The sequence below is a fragment of the Prionailurus viverrinus genome, chromosome B1 (assembly GCF_022837055.1).
Source record: "Prionailurus viverrinus isolate Anna chromosome B1, UM_Priviv_1.0, whole genome shotgun sequence".
Classification (NCBI taxonomy): Eukaryota; Metazoa; Chordata; class Mammalia; order Carnivora; family Felidae; genus Prionailurus; species Prionailurus viverrinus.
Window position 1 is genome coordinate 66,184,191 of NC_062564.1, and position 20,438 is coordinate 66,204,628.

The 20,438-nt window shown below is 34.6% G+C and overlaps 1 protein-coding gene across 6 annotated transcripts in view; it reads left to right on the plus strand.

Moving 5' to 3' along the window:
- Positions 1-20,438, plus strand: part of FSTL5 (follistatin like 5) — a 1,137,298-nt gene that overhangs the window by 404,717 nt on the left and 712,143 nt on the right. For all 6 annotated transcript variants that reach the window (XM_047857444.1, XM_047857446.1, XM_047857448.1 and 3 more), the window contains exon 3: positions 2,404-2,545. In XM_047857444.1, coding sequence (XP_047713400.1) covers positions 2,404-2,545 — 142 coding nt within the window. The remainder of the gene's footprint in view (positions 1-2,403; positions 2,546-20,438) is intronic.

The following is a 20,438-nucleotide window of genomic DNA, read 5'->3' on the forward strand; positions in this document are numbered from 1 at the left end:
AATACTGTATGAAAGTCTTATAGTGAGAATGGACCAAATAAGTTCAGTGTGGCTGGAGAGCAGTTCTTTGGAGGAAGAGAAAGATATGCACAGCCTAGACTCTGTGGGCACTTATAGATTATTTCAGGGATTTTGGTTTTTATTTCAAGGGTAAATGAGTATATCTTAAAGTTATTAACAAGGGCAATTACATCATGATATTTGCTTTTGACATGATCACTCAGGCTATTGGGTAGGGAATAATTCAAGGTGTATGTGCATAAATGTGGATGGCCACTGAGGATGTGATTGAGGCAATTTAGGGGACAAGTGGTGCTGATAATTGAACTAGGGTATTGACAGTAGACTGGAAAGAAACTAATGATTGGGGTATATAGTTTGAAGGTAGAACTAACAGAATTTAAGGATGGGTTTGATATGAAAGGTAAAGGAGACAAATCTGTCTCCTTTGTCTCTGGCTTGAGTAAATAAATGAGTGGAAATCTGGGAAAGCATGACTTTATGTGGGGTTTGTATACTATAAACTGTTTTTGAAACATAAAGGTGGAGCTGTTAAGTAAGCTAACTATGCCAATCTGGAGATTGGATGAGAAGCAATAATATAAATGTTTCCCCTGCTATCTGTAAGTATAGCCTTTCTATAAAAACTTTCATAAGCCAAAAAGCATAAAATGAAGAAAGAATTGTCATTAATTTATACAGAAAAATTTTTGAATGTTCTCAGACCCCCCAAAAAACCCCTCTTAAGTCTTTTCTGATACCTTAGGAGACATCCTGCTCACAGATGCACAAAGTAAATCAAGATAAAGCATGGGCGCTCACAGACACAGTTCAAAGCTCTGGTGGCTTGGTGCTGACATGTTGAATGTAGTTGCCTGGGAAGGAGCTTGTTTGGGCCACTGTCTCTACTCCATGCTCCTGAAGCGCTCTGCTTCCTTAAGGGCTGACTGCAAAACAAATGCTCAATACTGTTAACCCCTTTCACCTTTTTGTTTTGTGAAAGCAAAAATCGCCTTCGCATTTCTTTTGGTTAGTGAAAACAGGTACTAATGTAGCTGTTCAGTAAAAGCAAAGTGGTCTAAGGTAAGTTTCAAAAAGCAGGAGGTAGCTGTAATTAAAACCACAGATGTTGAATGTTTGGCTGCATGAATAGAGTAGGTAAGTGGCTAACAACAAAATTTGATAAACTATAATATTAAATAGTGAAGCAAAGGAGTGGGATGAACTTGCAAAAGGGCTGAGAAGGAGTTTTCTTTACAGAAATTCTACAGAAATGGAAGTCAGGGGTGTCATAAAATTCCAGGTAAAGTGACCATTTCTTGAAAAAAAGAAATGTTACTTGGATAGGGTGATAGAAATGCTTGCATGGGCTCGGTTCAGAAATTAGCTAGAATGAGATACACAACTCTTTCAGAAAATTGAAAAAGTAGAAGAGAAAAATGATCTTTAAAAAATCTTAAAAAACCCTAAGATTTGAGCATCTTAAAAGATGGACATTAATAATTGAGTGGGGAGTTTAGAAAACAGTAACCAGCATGGTTAAATACTTGGTTAAGTTTCTCAAGAAGTCAGATGTACGGTATGGATTAGACAGGAGCAGAAATAGCTCTTTTTTTTTTGGCACATTAGGTGCAAATATATGTTGGTGAAAATGATAAAAAGAAATATAGTTTAATTCAAAGCATTTATTTGTTGGTTAGGAAGAGGGCTTAGAGTTATATGATAATAAATTTATGCCATTTTACAATTTCTCTTGTGTGTCCAAAGACACAGAGAAGCAGACTCGTATAGTTTTGAGTTTAAAGCAATTATGAAGAATTTTTTTGAAAATATTCTTTGTGATAGTGTTGGAAAAATGCACTCACAACTCAATATAACTGTCTGCCTAATTTTTGTTGTACCTCAGTTTATGAAGTGCCTACCATAGAAGACTGCCTTATCCAACTGTCAGCAGTCTTTACTAGTGAATTATTTTAGTTAAGTGATATTCATCAAATGTACTCAAAGAGGAGTTCAAGATTTATAAGTATGTTGATAATTGTACTCTATATAGATGCTTAGAAAATTAACCATGGTTTAAAGTTTTTTTTTTTTTCATTTTCATTTTTTTTCAACTTGATTTTAATTATTTTTTTCCTCAATACATTTTGATTGGCTTCTATATTTCTATGTATGTAATGTGTAAAGCTGTACGAGTGAGAAATTTTTTAAAAAACTGTTTGTTATGATGAAGGGGATCCTAATCTTTAATTGGAGAGGCTTACCTGTTATGCATTCAGTTGACAGTTGCCTACAAGTATTGATTAGATCTGTGGAGATTTCTACGCACTATTCAATATTTCTTGATGCATTTTTAAAATATATAATGCATTTTCTGATTACTTGCAATGCTAATTTTCACAGGTGGAAAGCAATAAGAATGTTTAAGTGCTGGTCAGCTGTTTTGGTTCTTGGATTCATTTTGCTGGAGTCAGAAGGAAGGCCAACCAAAGAAGCAGGATATGGCCTTAAATCCTACCAACCTCTAATAAGATTGCGACACAAGGTACAGTCACCATTCTGAATTTGCACACAATGCCTACCAATTATGAACTAAACTACTAGGTGTCTGCTTTATTATTCACTCAGGAGCACTTATGTCAGTATATGCCCTCAGAATAAAATTTCCATATAAAAATGCACATTTAAAAATGAGAAATTACTAATTTAGAAATTTATAATTTGGGGAATTAAATATTTCTTGACAAAATATAGAGATGGTTTATTGAAAAAAAATCATTAAAATTTACATTAAGCCATAGTAATGGATTTATAAAAATAAGTAAATCTGTTAACCTAATCAATCAGATAGTTTCTGTCATTTCCATATTAAGTTTAGGACTTTTTAAACTAAACATAAGTGTTATGTTTTTTAATTAGCAATAAAAGTAAATAAAAAAGGATATCTATTCCATCTGGAGATATATAGGTTGACAAAGAATTAGAATTTGTAGAAATCATTAGACATTTTAATTTCATAAAATTCATGTTATTTTATATTGGGCAAATACATCGCTTCCTTATTATAAATATTTTCAAACATAAAATAAGTTGATATTTAGACATACTATAAATTATATAGATTACTTATGTTAATTAATTAATTATATTAATTATATTATACTTATATTAATTAAGCTAGTGCTTTATTTTAATAACAGATCATTATGCTAAAGCAGTTTCATCCAATCAAATTAATTTAATCAAATTAGATTAAATCAAATCAAATCAATACATTTTGGTCTTAATAGAAAGCAGATAATAATAATAATTATTGGAGAAAATATATATTTTAAAATTTCTTATGTTACTTGTCTTAAAAGAAACACTTGAAATAAATATAAGTACAGTTGACCCTTGAACAACATGGGGTTATTTAACATGGGGTTAGGGGCACTGACCCCTGCATAGTCAAAAATCTAAGCATAACTTTTGACTCCCTCAAATCTTAAATACTAATAGGCTACTGTTGACTGAATATAAACAGTTGATTAACACAGATTTTGTATTGTATATGTGTTATATGCTATATTCTCACAATAAAGTTAGCTAGAGAAAAAAACATTTTTAAAAATTAGAAGGAAAAGAAAATTTACATTTATACTACTGTACTACATTTATTTTAAAAATCATGTATAAGTGGACCCACCCAGTTCAAACCTGTGTTGTATAAATACATGTATGTTTTCATGCATATATTTTTGCTAAAATTCTTTCATAATATTACAGCGTTTTGATAAAATAGGTAACTTTTACTTGGATTTTTATGTGCCAGACCATAGGGTAAGCTCTTAAATGTCATATTTTATTTAATCTCCAAACAATCTTATAAAGATGTACCAGTTTAATTTTATATATGAAAAATCAATTTTATAGAAAATTAAGGGATTCAATGAATGCATACATTTATTAAATATATTAACTGACTAGGGTAATGTGAAGTATAAGCTTGATAGCCAGAAAAGAAATAAAATAAGTACAATATGAAAATATACTTCAATGTCAAAAATCATTGTTGAAATTTATTCATGTGTGAAAGGAGATAAGTTTCTAGGTAAATGCAGCTGGAGAATTGGACCTGTTCTGCTACCTTTCAATTATCATTTGTGTTCCCTACCTCACAGACTGTCAGTTTCATCCTACTCCAATTTTTAGAAATAATAACTGCTTTATGAATACTCTGAAAACACTATTAATGCAATGTATTGGCTTATTTTGTTACATACTAGTAATTATTTAATCTTTCTGTTTGTCTCCCCTGAGTTATATGTTTTGAGGTCGGAAACTATGCCTTTCTAATCTTTTCATTCTGGTGCGATGAGTATAATTGATACTGTTTAATTGACTCCATGGCGGAGAAATGATCAGCAGAATGCATGGCTATGCTGTTTTTATTGTTCTTCTGCTAAATATAATACCACAGGTTTTTATGTGTCAGTGTACGTTTATAAACAAACCATTTTGAATTAAATGTGGATATTGAAGATAAATTATTTATCATGTATTGCCATGAGATTTAAACCTTTAAAGAAAAGAAACAACACAGTGAGTCAAGCCTGTTTTAGAAACACAGATAATCACTCCAAATGATCAAAGTTACCTCTCAGTCTTTTCCATCTCTATGGGTCTTACCTCTGAATAGTTACAGATAATATATTATTACTGTTATTTAAAAACAAAATGGCAGAGAATATTAGTAATACCTAACTTTCCAACAATTTTGGACAGAGGTAAAATTAAGTTATAAAAGGCATTTTGTGAATGTGTGTGTGAAAGTGTGTATCTTGACAAAAGTAAAGAATATCCTAGGTTGTGCCAGTCCCTGCCAAAACCCCACCAAGTACTTTCCACTCACTAGCAACACCCCTACCCAACCACAGGGAATCCAAGGTCTTTATTTCCCCAAGACCTTGAGGATTAAGCTCATTATAGTCTATCTATCTATCTATCTATCTATCTATCTATCTATCTATCTATCTATTTAAAGTAGGCTCCAACACGGGGCTTGAACTCGACCCTGAGATCAAGACCTGAGCTGAGATCAAGGGTCAGATGCTCAACCGACTAAGCCACCCAGGAACCCTGCCTTTATTTCTGTTTGAATCAATTATTATTTGGATTCCAGAAATGCCCTGCCATCCTTTTTCCACTGATTCCCATTTCAGTTATGCTTAGTTGCAACGTTAGTGGTAAGGCTTTCACAAACCATAATTAAAAACTGTTACAGTCACAGACATTTTCTATCTCTCCTTTTAAAATACATTTTCATCTATAGAACTTATCACCATTTGTCATATATATTTATATGAGAAATATATATGTTTTATATGTGTATGTGTATATTTGACTTATTTATTAGTTTACTGGATTGTTCCCTTCCATCATGATGTGAGCCACTATTCATCTTGCTATCCTACAGCACCTAAAATTGTATTTGGCACATGGCCAACATTTAATAAATATGTATGGAATGAATGATTCCACCTGCTGACTAGAATAAGGCTGAAATCATATATTATATGGTATATATAATTGTAGTATATAGTTTATTATAATTATTAATAAATTAGGTATGATTTTTCTATTAATTTATCATAGTAAGATCAACAGAGAAATACTTAATAAAATGTTTAAAATAGATTATTTTAGCATACATGAATTAATTTACTATTATTTGTTATTTCCTATTATTTGTTATTACTTATTTTAAATAAAAATGGTTTTATTTAAATCACAAAGAATATAAATGTCTATATTTCTGTAAGACTTAGGAATACACAAGAAGATTTTCTATTTGGTTTAGGCTCCACTGTATTGAATATATTTATTGACTAAGAAACTATAAAATAAATAATAGGTAAACTAGATCTTGAGATATAATTAGTTAGCTATTTTCCACATTTTCCCCAGAAAGATGTCAGTACTTTGAGTCTAAACAAATATTATGTTTAGGACTCATGTTTACCAAATGTCTGTGTGCCAACTGTATAATGAATCCTCGTTAGGGAGAAAAAGTGAAATGTGACTTATTTGTCAGATTACATAGAAATATATTGTAGATAGAAATATAAATATATATGTACATATTTTTATCATTTATAACTATATGTACACATAAATATGATTGAAAACCTATGTCTGTGTCTCAAGATAAAAATGAATACCATATAAATTCATCATGCTAATTATAGAAATTCTAATTATAGTCCACAGTATGTCTGAAGGAGCTGTCATGTGTTTTAACTGCTGTGTTATCCAACAGGCATTTATGAAACATCAAATGTAAGGATTCAATAGTTTTATTCCATACATTAGGTCATTTAATTATGAATATTCATATGCAGTAAGGAATTTTATTATTTCTTAGATGAGGAAATTAGATTCACAAATGTATAGTAATTTTTACTGTCACATACCTAGAAATTTAGGAGAAAGGATTTAGGATTGAATATACAGAGACTAAATAATGCAGAGTACACAATGAGAACTTTTTATAGTAATTTGACCTGTGTGCCATATATTTCCTATCCTCCCCACATTCTGATCACATTGTAGGAAGGTAGGATATTATATCCCTGTCGTTGGATGGCACTGTGTGTGTAGTTCTGGCCAATGAGTTAATAGAAGTGCCATGGAATGCATCTGGACTGAACATTTGACTACACTTACAAAATGTTCCTGAACTCTCTTTTTCCTCTAGCATTACAAACAGCATCTGTTCAAGGTAGTGGTTGCTTAATCATCCCAAGTATCTAAATAACTAGGAGGAGTAAAACACCCAGGTAATTAGTGATTGTCTTGAAAGGTAAAATGAAAGAGAGAAAAAACAAAATAAAACAAAACACTTTCATTTTAAACCACTGAGATTTGAGAGTTGTTTGTTATCTCAGCATGACCATAGACTATCCTCACCAATAAGGACAGAACTAGAACTTAACTCGTATCACCTAATCAGAAATCCTGGGTTCCTTTGTCTGTACCATCCTGGTTTCTTATTTTATTTCCATTCTTTGGATTTTTCTTACTCTCTTTTCTCTATTTCTTTCTTGTCTCTACTTCTTTCTGGGTCATAATTTCCCGTCATAGTATAATTTCTTATTGTATTTACAACCCTTAATATGTGTGTCCTAATATTTTAGCATATTGTCATATACTCTAATTGGTTGGTTGTAAATCCTGTTAGGAACAGAACTATACCTTACATCCCTTTTCTTACCTATAGCGCTGATCACATTGCTGCATCATTTGCTGCTGCTGATAATCAAAGTCAGGCTTGAAGGAAGACCTTATGAGGACAACAGGAGTGTTCTTTGAGTATACCTAGTGGTGCCACTTAAAGACCTTAAAATTCTTACATCTTTATGTGACCAGAGAATGCTATGTCCAACTTAATGGTACAGAACTACTCCTGCAAATCAAAAGGGGTTTATGATTCCTTTACCTTCTAAATCAAAATGTTTGTCTATGAGAGTAGTTACTATATAAATGGACAGAGTTAGGATAATTTAATACATCCATAGAGTGCTGCTATGCACCATTTTATAGAATACTTCAAAGATGTCATTTGTGGGAGATGAGTTTTTTCTTTTGGTATTAAAGAATAGTACCTGTGGATTGGTGAGAGTAGTAGGAGAGAACTCTAGGGCAGGAGACAAACATTAAACAGCTCATCAAAACCATGACTGCTTAGAGGCTGGAAACCTTCAGGCAAACCCAGCAGCATTATTTCCTGACTGAGGAAAAATTGTTCCATTCCATCTGAAATATCTGACTGCTTGTAGCATGTTCAACAGAAGGATCTTAAAATGTTAATATATTCTGCAGAGGTCAGAAAGCAAATAGCACAGTAGATAAGAGCAACAAATGGTGGCAATGAAGGGAGTGAGGGAGTACTGGTCAAATAATCAATTAAATATTAAAGACTGCACTAATTAATATATAAATCGAACTATTTATGCCATATACATCATAATGGCCGAATATTATTAATAAATCACAGATTTTTTCTAGTCAAGTAAATTATGTTTGAAAAATAAGAACATTTTTGGAATTTTATTTCTGAGAAATGAAATTCCAGTATTAACTGAGCTAGTTCCCAGACAAGGTTAAACGAGCACATATCACAGAGAATGCTACATGAGAAGATATGTGAGTTGAAGGACACCATGTCTATTGTATGGCCCATAAGCCTGCCTTTTCTTTGTGTCAGAGAAAAACATGACCTTTATTACTCTGGACGGCAAGTATTCCTGCCCTTCTCTGTGAATGGACATACAAACTCTTCTAAGGCTATAAATACACTTTCTCTTTGCTCCAGTGAGAGGTGTTATCTCTATGTTTCAAGACAGTTTTCTATCCAAATATCCCTGGCAAGATAGTCCAGAGCAAATGGCTCAGTGTCTCTGTACATGAGGCCTCAGTACATGAGGGGCCATGGAAGATTTTCTCTCAATGCGTATGGAGAGCACCACATTTAACAGGAAGTTAGAATTGCCATCAGGTATATCTAAAGCCAAAATTAATTCTGTGTGTGTTTCCAAGTTGATGTGAATACCCAGTGTGTGGTTATAGGATCGTCTTAGCTTTTTCCTGGTTAACTTTGTCCTTTCTGGAACTCTAAGGGGAGAGAAATAGTTTTCTTACCTTTGGATGTGTTGCTTGCATGTTTGTTCCATCAAACCAGGGTATATTTGATAAACTGGGGAAAATTGGCATGCAGTGGACTGAATCATTCTGCCTAACAAAACTAAGTCAAGAAAGGGATATATCTAACTTTTAAAATTCTCAAGGTGAAGACCTGCTACAGAAAATTGTCATTTTATCCCTTCAAGAATGAATTCTCAAAGCAGTACTGTTATTATAGATGTGTAAGGTGGTATGCAAAACAGGATGCTCCTTTACAGTTCTCTGACTCTACATTAAACTATTTTTTGTAAACCTTTAAAAGTAGCTATAACTTGAAAGACTGGAGCTACTTTGCATTGAAGATTTAAAGTTTTGAAACGTTAAAAATATGATGTTTTAGCATTCTATTTACATCTATTCACAAAGTATAACAAAGTAGGCAAATAAAGCCAAATTTATATAGTACATTAAAGCCAAGCTTGTGAGAATTCCAGAAAACTTCTTACGTATCAGCCTTGGGCACATATCATGTTTTCTACCATCCCAATATGGATTTTCATGTGATTTGAGTCACAGTGCTTCCTCCAATGCAATGATTTTAAAAATTATCCTGGTAGTTAAAATAATGGTTTTACCCTTGTTTTTCTAACAGTCATTGATTCGTTTACTAATCAACAAATACCAAAATATTAGGACCTACGTACAATGAAATGTTTGTCATTACTGTTCATTTTCTTTAGGTTGACTTCCAAAGCCTTCTTGTCTTTAGATCTGGTTGTCTTTTCTCACCATTTCTGTGGCGAGGAGAGTACTACATCATATTAGCTTGATAGAAAATCCACCTATTAACACATCCTTATTATTTGCTAATTAAGCACATTATGCTACTTTATATTCAAAAAACAAAATATAGGTATGTTGTTTAAAACAGGGTTCAATGTGGATATGCTACACTGTAGATGTAGGAAAAAGGATTGTGAGTTAACAGGTCGTGAGTTAAAGGTGAATGAAGTAGAAATGCCTTTATCTGATCATTAATATTAATATATTGCATGATAGCATTTGCATTCACTACTTTAATGTGTAAATTAATTATAAGTTGTTTTGTACATCTTCAATTATTAAAATTCTATTGTGAATTCAATTACCACACCTCTGTATTATAAATGAAAGGAAATATCCTGATTCATGAGCTTGATATTCAGCATGTTTAAAAGGTAAACACCCTACGGTATATGAACCACAAATGAGTGTGTGGTATTACTTTTAACTAATATCACTCACTGTTTGTTTCAGGCATCAGTTCCCTATGTACGAGCTGAGAGTTAGGTTTTTAGAGCCACAAAATAGTCGAAAATACTCAATCCATTTAAAAATATATATAAAGCCAAGGACCTGAGAGGAAAAGTTCTTTGTTGAGGATCACACAGGTGGGTGTTGCTTGGCTAATATTAGAATCCAGATTTTCCAACTTCCAAAAAAGTTTTCTTTTCCTTTAACACTCAAGTCCAGGTTTTCATCAGCAAAAATATGCATTCACTCATTATATCAACACACATTTATTAAGTAGCTGCTGAACAAAATGATTCAAATTAAGTTCTTAAATACACTTGCTGGTATGCCTGTGATCATTGGTGAAGTAAACCTCTCAAATGAGTGGGTTGAAAATACAATAAAAGACCTTATTTAATATATAGCAAGGGAACTGGCCCTCAGGGAGAGCCAGTGCCAAGTTTGCTTCATAGAGAGTAGTCTACAGGAAATTTAGTAGTCTACAGCATATTTGCTGGGCTAGACACTAGAAAAAACGTGCTTAGTTAAGTTGTTGAACTAGTCACCAGGCTGTCTGAAAGTGATTGTGAGTTTATCAGTTGTGTGGGTTAAACAAACAGCCCATTCAGAGATGGGGTTGTCAGTCATTACACTAACAATTGGTAGAAATATTGGACAACATAAAAATTCTATTTTAAACATTCTGTCAGGGGCTTCTGGGTGGCTCAGTTGGTTAACGGTCAGACTTCAGCTCAGGTCATATCTCAAGGTTTGTGGGTTTGAGCCCCGTGTCAGGCTCTGTGCTAACAGCTCAGAGCCTGGAGCCTGCTTTGTATTCTGTGTCGCCCTCTCTCTCTCTCTCTCCCTCCCCCGCTCATGCTCTCTCTGTCTCTCTCAATAAACATTAAAAATATTAAACATTCTGTCAGAAGTTTGCTTATATATTCTATCAGAAATCCTGGCAATGTGGTTGTGTTTTTGCCTCTTTTAGTCTTTCTCAATTTTTTTAACAAGCTTTTTTAAAATTTGTTTTTCCAAGGTAATTTCTTTTTAATTTTTTTTATTTGAATATAGTTGACATGCAGTGTTATCTTAGTTTCAGGTGTACAACATAGTGATTCAGTAACTCTATATGTTGTGCTTACTACTATTTTCAGCGCAGTTTTAGGTTAACAACCAAAGTGAGCCCAAGTTCAGAGTGCCCATATTCCTCTTGGCACCACACCTGTGCACCCCTCCTCCACTATCAACCTTCTGCTGGATATTTTGCCATTTAGGTTTATGTAAATCTTTTATAAAGACCTCACAAAAACGAGTGTTCTGACGATATTCAAATAAGTAAACAAATATAAAATTTTAAAATCGATTATTTGAGGTGATGTAAACATTTCTCTTAATTGTGTAAAAGTTTAATCGCTTATATTGTATTTCTTTCAAATTTATATTTTATTTCTTTTAAATTTTAAATATACAGCAAATTTGAATGAACTTTACAGGGAATATTCATATAACCAAAACCTAGACAAATATTTTCTTATGCTTGATTTTCACATATATGTGTATATGTTTGTGTGTATCTCCATTCCTCTTTGAATTTATTAATCTACCATATTTTTTATTTATTTCAAATTATAGACAGTACACTTTTCTGTTTTAAATACTTTAGTACATATCATTAATTAGAGTTAAATATTTATTTAGAGATTTTTTTTTCCTTTGGAGATGATATTTTATACACAGTGGAAAGGTCTGCTCTCATGTTTTTATTCTTTGAATTTTGACAAATGTGTGCACATCTGCAATAAATATCAAAATACATGGGGCACCTGGGTGGCAAAGGCAGTTGAGTGTCAGACTTTGACTCAGGTCATGATGTCCCATTCGTGGGTTTAAGCCCTGTAACAGAGCCCCCTTCAAATCCTCTGTCTGCCTTTCTCTCTGCCACTCAACTTTCTCTTTCTCTCAAAAATAAACATTAAAAAAATTCAAAACACAATTATTTCAGGGAAGATGGTGCATAGGAGGCCGATGGGCTCACTTCATCCTGCTGATCACTTAGATTCCATCCACATCTGCCTAAATAACCCAGAAAAAATGCCAGAAGACTAGCAGAACGGACTCTCCAGAGCCAAGCATAGACAAGAGACCCATGAGAGAGGGTTGCAAGGGCAGAGAGGTGGTGTGTGCTACACGGACTGGCAGGAGGGAGCCGGGGTGGTGGAAGGGCAGCCCACCCTGCAAGGCAGAGCCCCCGAGTCTGGCTTGCAAAAGCAGAGGGACCAAACCCCTTGAGTTCTGACACCAGTGGGACTTAATATCTGGAATGTTAAAAGTCAACAGCTCTGCTCTCGGACAGCAGGGAGGGCGATAGGACTGGGAGGGACTGTTGTTGAGCCCCAGAAGGAGAGCTCGGTGGGGGAACAAAGGCACTGGCAAGTGCCCTTTCTCTCTCCCATCCCCCAGCCGAAATTCCAAAGGGAACCAGTTCCCGTCACCAAACTTTCTTGCACCTTGCAAACGCGCAGCACTGTGCTTCTGTGGATCAATCCCTCTGACGGGCCTGCCTCTCTCCCAATGCTGCAGGTCCCCTCCTGCAAGGGACCACCAAAGGCAAAGCAAGCTAAGACTGCCCCTCCCACCCCTGTTCACCTTGTGGATCCACACTGGCTAATATGCCCTGTCCCGTCAGAGCAGCACCACAAGCCTGGCAGTGTGCAAGTAGCCCAGACAGGGGCCACACCACTCCACAGTGAGCCCTGCCCCTGGGAGAGGGGAAGATAAGGTACACACCAGGCTGACTGTGGCCCCAGCAGTGGGCTGGGGACAGACATCGGGTCTGCCTGTGGCCCCGCACACCAACACAGTTACTCTGGACAGCACAGGGGAAGTGCCCTGCAGTTTGGAGCTACCACAGGGACTACCCAAAATGATGAAATGGAAGAATTCTCCTCAAAAGAAATTCCAGGAAGTAGCGACAGCTAACAAATTGATCAAAACTGATTTAAACAATATAACAGAACAAGAATTCAGAATAATAGTCATAAAATTAATCGCTGGACTTGAAAAAAGCATAGAGGACAGCAGAGACTCTATTGCTACAGAGATCAAGGGACTAAAAAATAGTCATGAGGAACTAAAAAATGCTATAAATGATATGGAAAATAAAATGGAGGCGGCCATTGCACGGATTGAAGAGGCAGAGGAGAGAATAGGTGAATTAGAAGATAAAATTATGGAAAAAGAGAAATCTGAGAAAAAGATTAAAAAATATCTTTTTTTAAGGGGAGAATTAGAGAACTAAGTGATGCAATCAAATGGAACAATATCCATATCATAGGAATTCCAGAAGAAGAAGAGAGAAAGGGGCTGAAGATGTACTTGAATAAATCATAGCTGAGAACTTCCCTGATCTGGGGAAGGAAAAAGGCATTGAAATCCAAGAAGCACAGAGAACTCCCTTCAGACATAACTTGAATCAATCTTCTGCACGACATATCATAATGAAACTGGCAAAATACAAGGATAAAGAGAGAATTCTGAAAGCAGCTAGGGATAAACAGGCTCTAACTTACAAAGGTAGACCCTTAAGAGTAGTGGCAGACCTATCTACTGAAACTTGGCAGGCCAGAAAAGAATGGCAGGAAATCTTCAATGTGATGAAAAGAAAAAATATGCAGCCAAGAATCCTTTATCCAGCAAGTCTGTCATTCAGAATAGAAGGAGAGATAAAGGTCTTCCCAAACAAACAAAAACTGAAGGAATTCATCGCCACTAAACCAGCCCTACACGAGATCCTAAGGGGGATTCTGTGAGTGAAATGTTGCAAGGACCACAAAGTACCAGACACATCACTACAAGCATGAAACCTACAGACATCGCAATGACTCTAAACCCATATCTTTCTATAATAACACTGAGTGTAAATGGACTAAATGCTCCAACCAAAAGACATAGGGTATCAGAATGGATAAAAAAAAAGACCCATCTATTTGCTGTCTACAAGAGACTCATTTTAGACCTGAGGACACCTTCAGATTGAGAGTGAGGGGATGGAGAACTATTTATCATGCTACTGGAAGTCAAAAGAAAGCTGGAGTAGCCATACTTATATCAGACACACTATATTTTAAATTAAAGGCTGTAACAAGAGATGAAGAAGGACATTATATAATAATTACAGGGTCTCTCCATCAGGAAGAGCTAACAATTATAAATGTCTATGCACTGAATACGGGAGCCCCCAAATATATAAAACAATTACTCACAAACATAAGCAAACTTATTGATCAAAATGTGGTAATTGCAGGGCACTTTAATATTCCAATTACAACAATGGATAGATCATCTAGACACAGGATCAATAAACAAGGGCCCTGAATGATACATTGGACCAGATGGACTTGACAGATATATTTAGAACTCTGCATCCCAAAGCAACAGAATATACTTTCTTCTCAAGTGTACGTGGAACATTCTCCAAGATAAATCACATACTGGGTCACAAAACAGCCCTTCATAAGTATACAAAAATTGAGATCATACCATGCACACTTTCAGTCCAAAATGCTATGAAACTTGAAATCAACCACAGGAAAAAGTCTGGAAAACCTCTAAAAGCATGGAGGTTAAAGAATACCCACTAAAGAATGAATGGGTTTTCCAGACAATTAGAGAAGAAATTGAAAACTGTGTGGAAACAAATGAAAATGAAAATACAACAATCCAAATGCTTTGGTATGCAGCAAAGGCAGTCTTAAGAGGAAAATACATTGCAATCTAGGCCTATGTCAGGGAATAAGAAAAATCCCAAATACAAAATCTAACAGCACACCCAAAGGAAATAGAAGCAGAACAAAGACACCCCAAACCCAGGAGAAGAAGAGAAATAATAAAGATCAGAGCAGAAATAAACAATATAGAATCTAAAAAAACAGTAGAGCAAATCAATGAAACCAAGATTTGGTTTTTTGAAAAAAATAAAAAAAATTGATAAACCTCTAGCCAGGCTTCTGAAAAAGAAAAGGGAGATTACCCAAATAGATAAAATCATGAATGAAAATGGAATTATTACAACCAATCCCTCAGAAATACAAGCAATTATCAGGGAATGCTACGAAAAATTATATGCCAACAAATTGGACAACCTGGAAGTAATGGACAAATTCGTAAGCACCCACACACTTCCCAAACTCCAACAGGAAGAAACAGAAAACTTGAACAGACCCATAACCAGCAAATAAATGGAATCAGTTATCAAAAATCTCCCAACAAATCAGAGTCCAGGACCAGATAGTCTCCCAGGGGAATTCTACCAGACATTTAAAGCAGAGATAATACCTATCCTTCTCAAGGTGTTCCAAAAAATGGAAAGGGAAAGAAAACTTCCAGACTCATTCTATGAAGCCAGGATTACTTTGATTCCCAAACCAGACAGAGACCTAGCAAAACAAGAGCACTACAGGCCAATATCCCTGATGAATATGGGTGTAAAAATTCTCAATAAGATAGTAGCAAATCGAATTCAACAGCATATAAAAAGAATTATTCACCATGATGAAGTGGGATTCATTCTTGGGCTGCAGGGCTGGTTCAACATTCACGAATCAATCAGTGTGATACATCACATTAATAAAAGAAAAGATAAGAACTATATGATCCTGTCAATCAATGCAGAAAAAGCATTTGACAAAATTCAGCATCCTTTCTTAATAAAAACCCTCAAGATTGTCTGCATAGAGGGAACATACTTAAACATCATAAAAGCCACTTATGAAAAGCCCACAGCTAATATTATCCTCAATGGGGAAAAACTGAGAGCTTTCCCCCTAAGATCAGGAACATGACAGGGATGTCCATTCTCACCACTGTTGTTTAACACAGTGTTGGAAGGTCTAGCATCAGCAATCAGACAACACAAGGAAATCAAAGGCATCCAAATTGGCAAAGATGAAGTCAAGCTTTCACTTTTTGCGGATGACATGATATTATACATGAAAACCCAATAGACTTCACCAAAAGTCTGCTAGAACTGATACATGAATTCAGCAAAGTCGCAGGATACAAAATCAATGTATAGAAATCAGTTGTATTCTTATACACTAATAATGAAGCAACAGAATGACAAATAAAGAAACTGATCCCATTCACAACTGCACCAAGAAGCATAAAATACCTAGGAATAAACCTAACCAAAGACGTAAAAGATCTGTATGCTGAAAACTATAGAAAGCTTATGAAGGAAATTGAAGAAGATATAAAGACATGGAAAAACATTCCGTGCTCATGGATTGGAAGAATAAATATTGTCAAAATGTCAATACTACCCAAAGCTATCTACACATTCAATGCAATCCCAATCAAAATTGCACCAGCATTCTTCTCGAAAGTAGAACAAGCAATCCTAAAATTCATATGGAACCACAAAAGGCCCCGAATAGCCAAAGTAATTTTGAAGAAGACCAAAGCAGGAGGCATCACAATCCCAGACTTTAGCCTCTACTACAAAGCTGTAATCATCAAGACAGCATGGAATTGGCAGAAAAACCAACACATAGACCAGTGGAATAGAATAGAGACTCCAGAATTGGACACACAAAAATATGGTCAACCAATCTTTGACAAAGCAGGAAAGAATATCCAAAGGAAAAAAGACAGTCTCTTTAACAAATGGTGCTGGGAGAACTGGACAGCAACATGTAGAAGGATGAAACTAGACCACTTTCTTACACCATTCACAAAAATAAAGTCAAAATGGATGAAGGACTTGAATGTGAGACAAGAAACCAACAAAACCCTAGAGGAAAAAGCAGGAAAAAACTCTCTGACCTCAGCTGCAGCAATTTCTTACTTGACACATCTCCAAAGGAAAGGGAATTAAAAGCAAAAATGAACTATTGGGACCTCATGGAGATAAAAAGCTTCTGCACTGCAAAGGAAACAATCAGCAAAACTAAAAGGCAACCAACGGAATGGAAAAAGATATTTGCAAATGACATATCAGACAAAGGGCTAGTATCCAATATCTATAAAGAACTCAACAAACTCCACACCTGAAAAGCAAATAATCCAGTGAAGAAATGGGCAGAAGACACGAATACACACTTCTCTAAAGAAGACATCCAGATGGCCGGCCAACAGGCACATGAAAAGATGCTCAACATTGCTCCTCATCAGGGAAACACAAATCAAAACCACACTGAGATACCACCTTATGCCAGTCAGAGTGGCTAAAATGGACAAATCAGGAGACTATTGATGCTGGAGAGGACGTGGAAAAACGGGAAACTCTTGTACTGTTGGTGGGAATGCAAACTGGTGCAGCCACTCTGGAAAACAGTGTGGAGGTTCCTCAAAAAAATTAAAAATAGATCTACCCTATGACCCAGCAATAGCACTGCTAGAAATTTACCCAAGGGAAACAGGAGTGCTGATGCATAGGGGCACTTGTACCCCAATGTTTATAGGACCACTCTCAACAATAGCCAAATTATGGAAAGGGCCTAAATGTCCATCAACTCTTGAATGGATAAAGAAGTTGTGGTTTATATATATGATGGAATACTACTTGGCAATGAAAAAGAATTAAATCATGCCATTTGCAGCAACATAGATGGAACTGGAGTGTATTATGCTAAGTGAAATTAGTCATACAGAGAAAGACAGATACCTTATGTTTTCACTCTTATGTGGATCCTGAGAAACATAACAGAAGACCATGGGGGAGGGGAAAGAAAAAAAAGAAAAATTAGAGAGGGAGGGGGCCAAATCATAAAAGACTCTTAAAAACTGAGAACAATCTGAGGGTTGATGGGGGGTAGGAGGCAAAGGAAAGTGGGTGATGGGCATTGAGGAGGGCACCTTTTGGTATGAGCACTGGGTGTTATATGGAAACCAATTTGACAATAAATTTCATATTAAAATAATAATAAAAAACACAATTATATCAAGATATTGAAAATCATCATCTGTCCCCAAGAAAGTTGCCTTATGCCTCTTCCTGTCAATCTCTGCTGCCCTCCTCATTCTTTCTGGGGCCACCAGTGCTCTGATATTATTCACCATAGTATAGTTTTGTCTGTTCTAAAATCCTTGTAAATGGGATCATACTATATATGCAGATTTGTATAATACTTGTTTTACTCAAAATAATGTATTGAGATTCACTTATGTTATTGTCTCTTAATAGTACACTCCCTTTCATTTCTGAGTAATATTTTACCATATGAATATATCACAGCGTTTAATTTTTTGTTTTTATATATTTTCTGTTGATGGAAACCTGGTTGTAACTCTTATAAATAAAGTGTCTCTGAACATTCTTGTACAAGTATGTTTGGTTATATATTTTCATTTTCCTTGGGCTAATAGTTAATAAGTGTTAGCAGTGGATTGCTGGTTTGTAAGTTGGATACTTTTCCTTTAAAAAGAAACCACCAGAACTTCTAATGATACACAATTTTATATTCTCAACAATAATGTAAAATTTGCAGCTACTCTACATTCAAGACAACTTTTTATGTTCCCTGGTCTTAATTTTTATTTTAGTCATTCTGAACAATGGTATTTATTGTAGTTTTAATATTTTTTTGATGACTGGTGGTATTGAGAATTTTTTCATTTGTGTACTATTCATAAATTTTGTTTTGTGAAGTGTCCAAAAATTTTTGCCCATTTTTTCTAATATTGTTTTTATTTTCAGTTGTTGAAGTATTTTACATTCTCTCAATACTTCAAAGAAAATATAATTGCTTTATCAAAATATTTATATCTTTGTAAAATTTTAAACTAGATAGATCTACTGTTACAGCCTTTAGTGTGATTTCATAAAAAGCAATGTGAAGTCAGTAAAAAGAGTCTACCTTTGGACAGTCTTATATCTATTTATATTTAGGATTATATACACTGCATAATTATACATCAACATATGTTATAATATATTATAATATATATAATTCAAAATATATTTATTTCACTCATGTTTCATTGTTAACAAATTTAGGAATTCATCTATTGCACTTATTTTATGAGCCACTATAGTTAATCAATCACACCCAATTTAAGATCAAAAACAGTATTTCCCTAGTATATCATCTCTATAACTCACTTCTGTGAGACTAACAATATGCAAACCAGAAATGGCAGAAATAACATTGATGAGAAGGAATTAAAACTCCAGTTAGGAAAAGAAAGAATAAAAGGACATATAACTATTATAATGAGAAAATGTCTCTTGCTTTATCACATTATATTAGAATTTTAACAAGTCTTGAAAATGAAGTTTCATTTCATCTTTGAAGAATAAGAAAGTAAAAGATATTTAATGTTACCGTGTTCTATGTTCCTATCAGTACCATAGATATATAGCAAGTGTTGATATAGCGTCAATAATATATCACTAATTGTATCAATTCTGTTTTACTAATCGAATATTTTGGACTTTTTTAAATTTTTGTATTTATTCTCTAAATTTATTGAGGGTTTATAGATATTTAAGAAGTATATACTAATAAATTTTATAATTTTTATTTTTTAAACTTCTATTTAAATTCTACTTAGTTAACATTCAGTGTAATATTTGTTTCAGGTGTACAATATAGTGATTCAACAATTCTATACACACCCAGTGCTCATCAAAACAAGTGCATTCTTTAATCCCCATCACCAACTTAACCCATCCTGTCACCCACCTCCCCTCTGGTAACCATCCATGTGTTCTATATAGTTAAGAATCTCTTGGGTTGCTTTTCTTTTTTTTCCTTTGGTTATTTGTTTTGTTTCTTAGATTCCACATGAGTGAAATCATATGGTATTTGTCTTTCTCTGACTTACTTCACTTAGCATAACATTTCTCTCGAGAGAGAGAGACAGAGAGAGAGAGATATCACCTCTTCTTTATCTATTCATCCATTGATGGACACTTGGGCTGTTTTCATAATTTAGTTATTGTAGATAATGCTGCTATAAACATTGAGGTTCATGTATCCATTTGAATTTTTATTTTTTGTATTCTTTGGGTAAATACCTAGTAGCTATTTACTGGATGGTAGGATAGTTCTATTTTTAACTTTTTGAGGAAACTCCATACTGTTTTCCAGAGTGGCTACACCAGTTTGCGTTCCCACCAACAGTGTAAGAGAGTTCCATTTTTCTCTACATCACCAACATCTGTTGTTTCCTGTGTTGTTGATTTTAGACATTCTGACAGTTGTGAGATGATATCTCATTGTAGTTTTGATTTGCATTTCCCTGATGATGAGTGACGTTGAACATCTTTTCTCATGTTTGTTGGCCATCTGTATGTCCTCTTGGGGAAAAAAAATGTCCATTCATGTCTTCTGCCCATTTTTTAACTGGATTATTTGTTTTTTGGCTTTGAGTTTTATAAGTTCTTTATATATTTTGGATACTCTTTATCAAAAATGACATTTGCAAATGACATTTCTCCCATTCTACAGGTTGCCTTTTAGTTTTGTTGAGTGCTTCCTTCACTGTGTAAAAGCTTT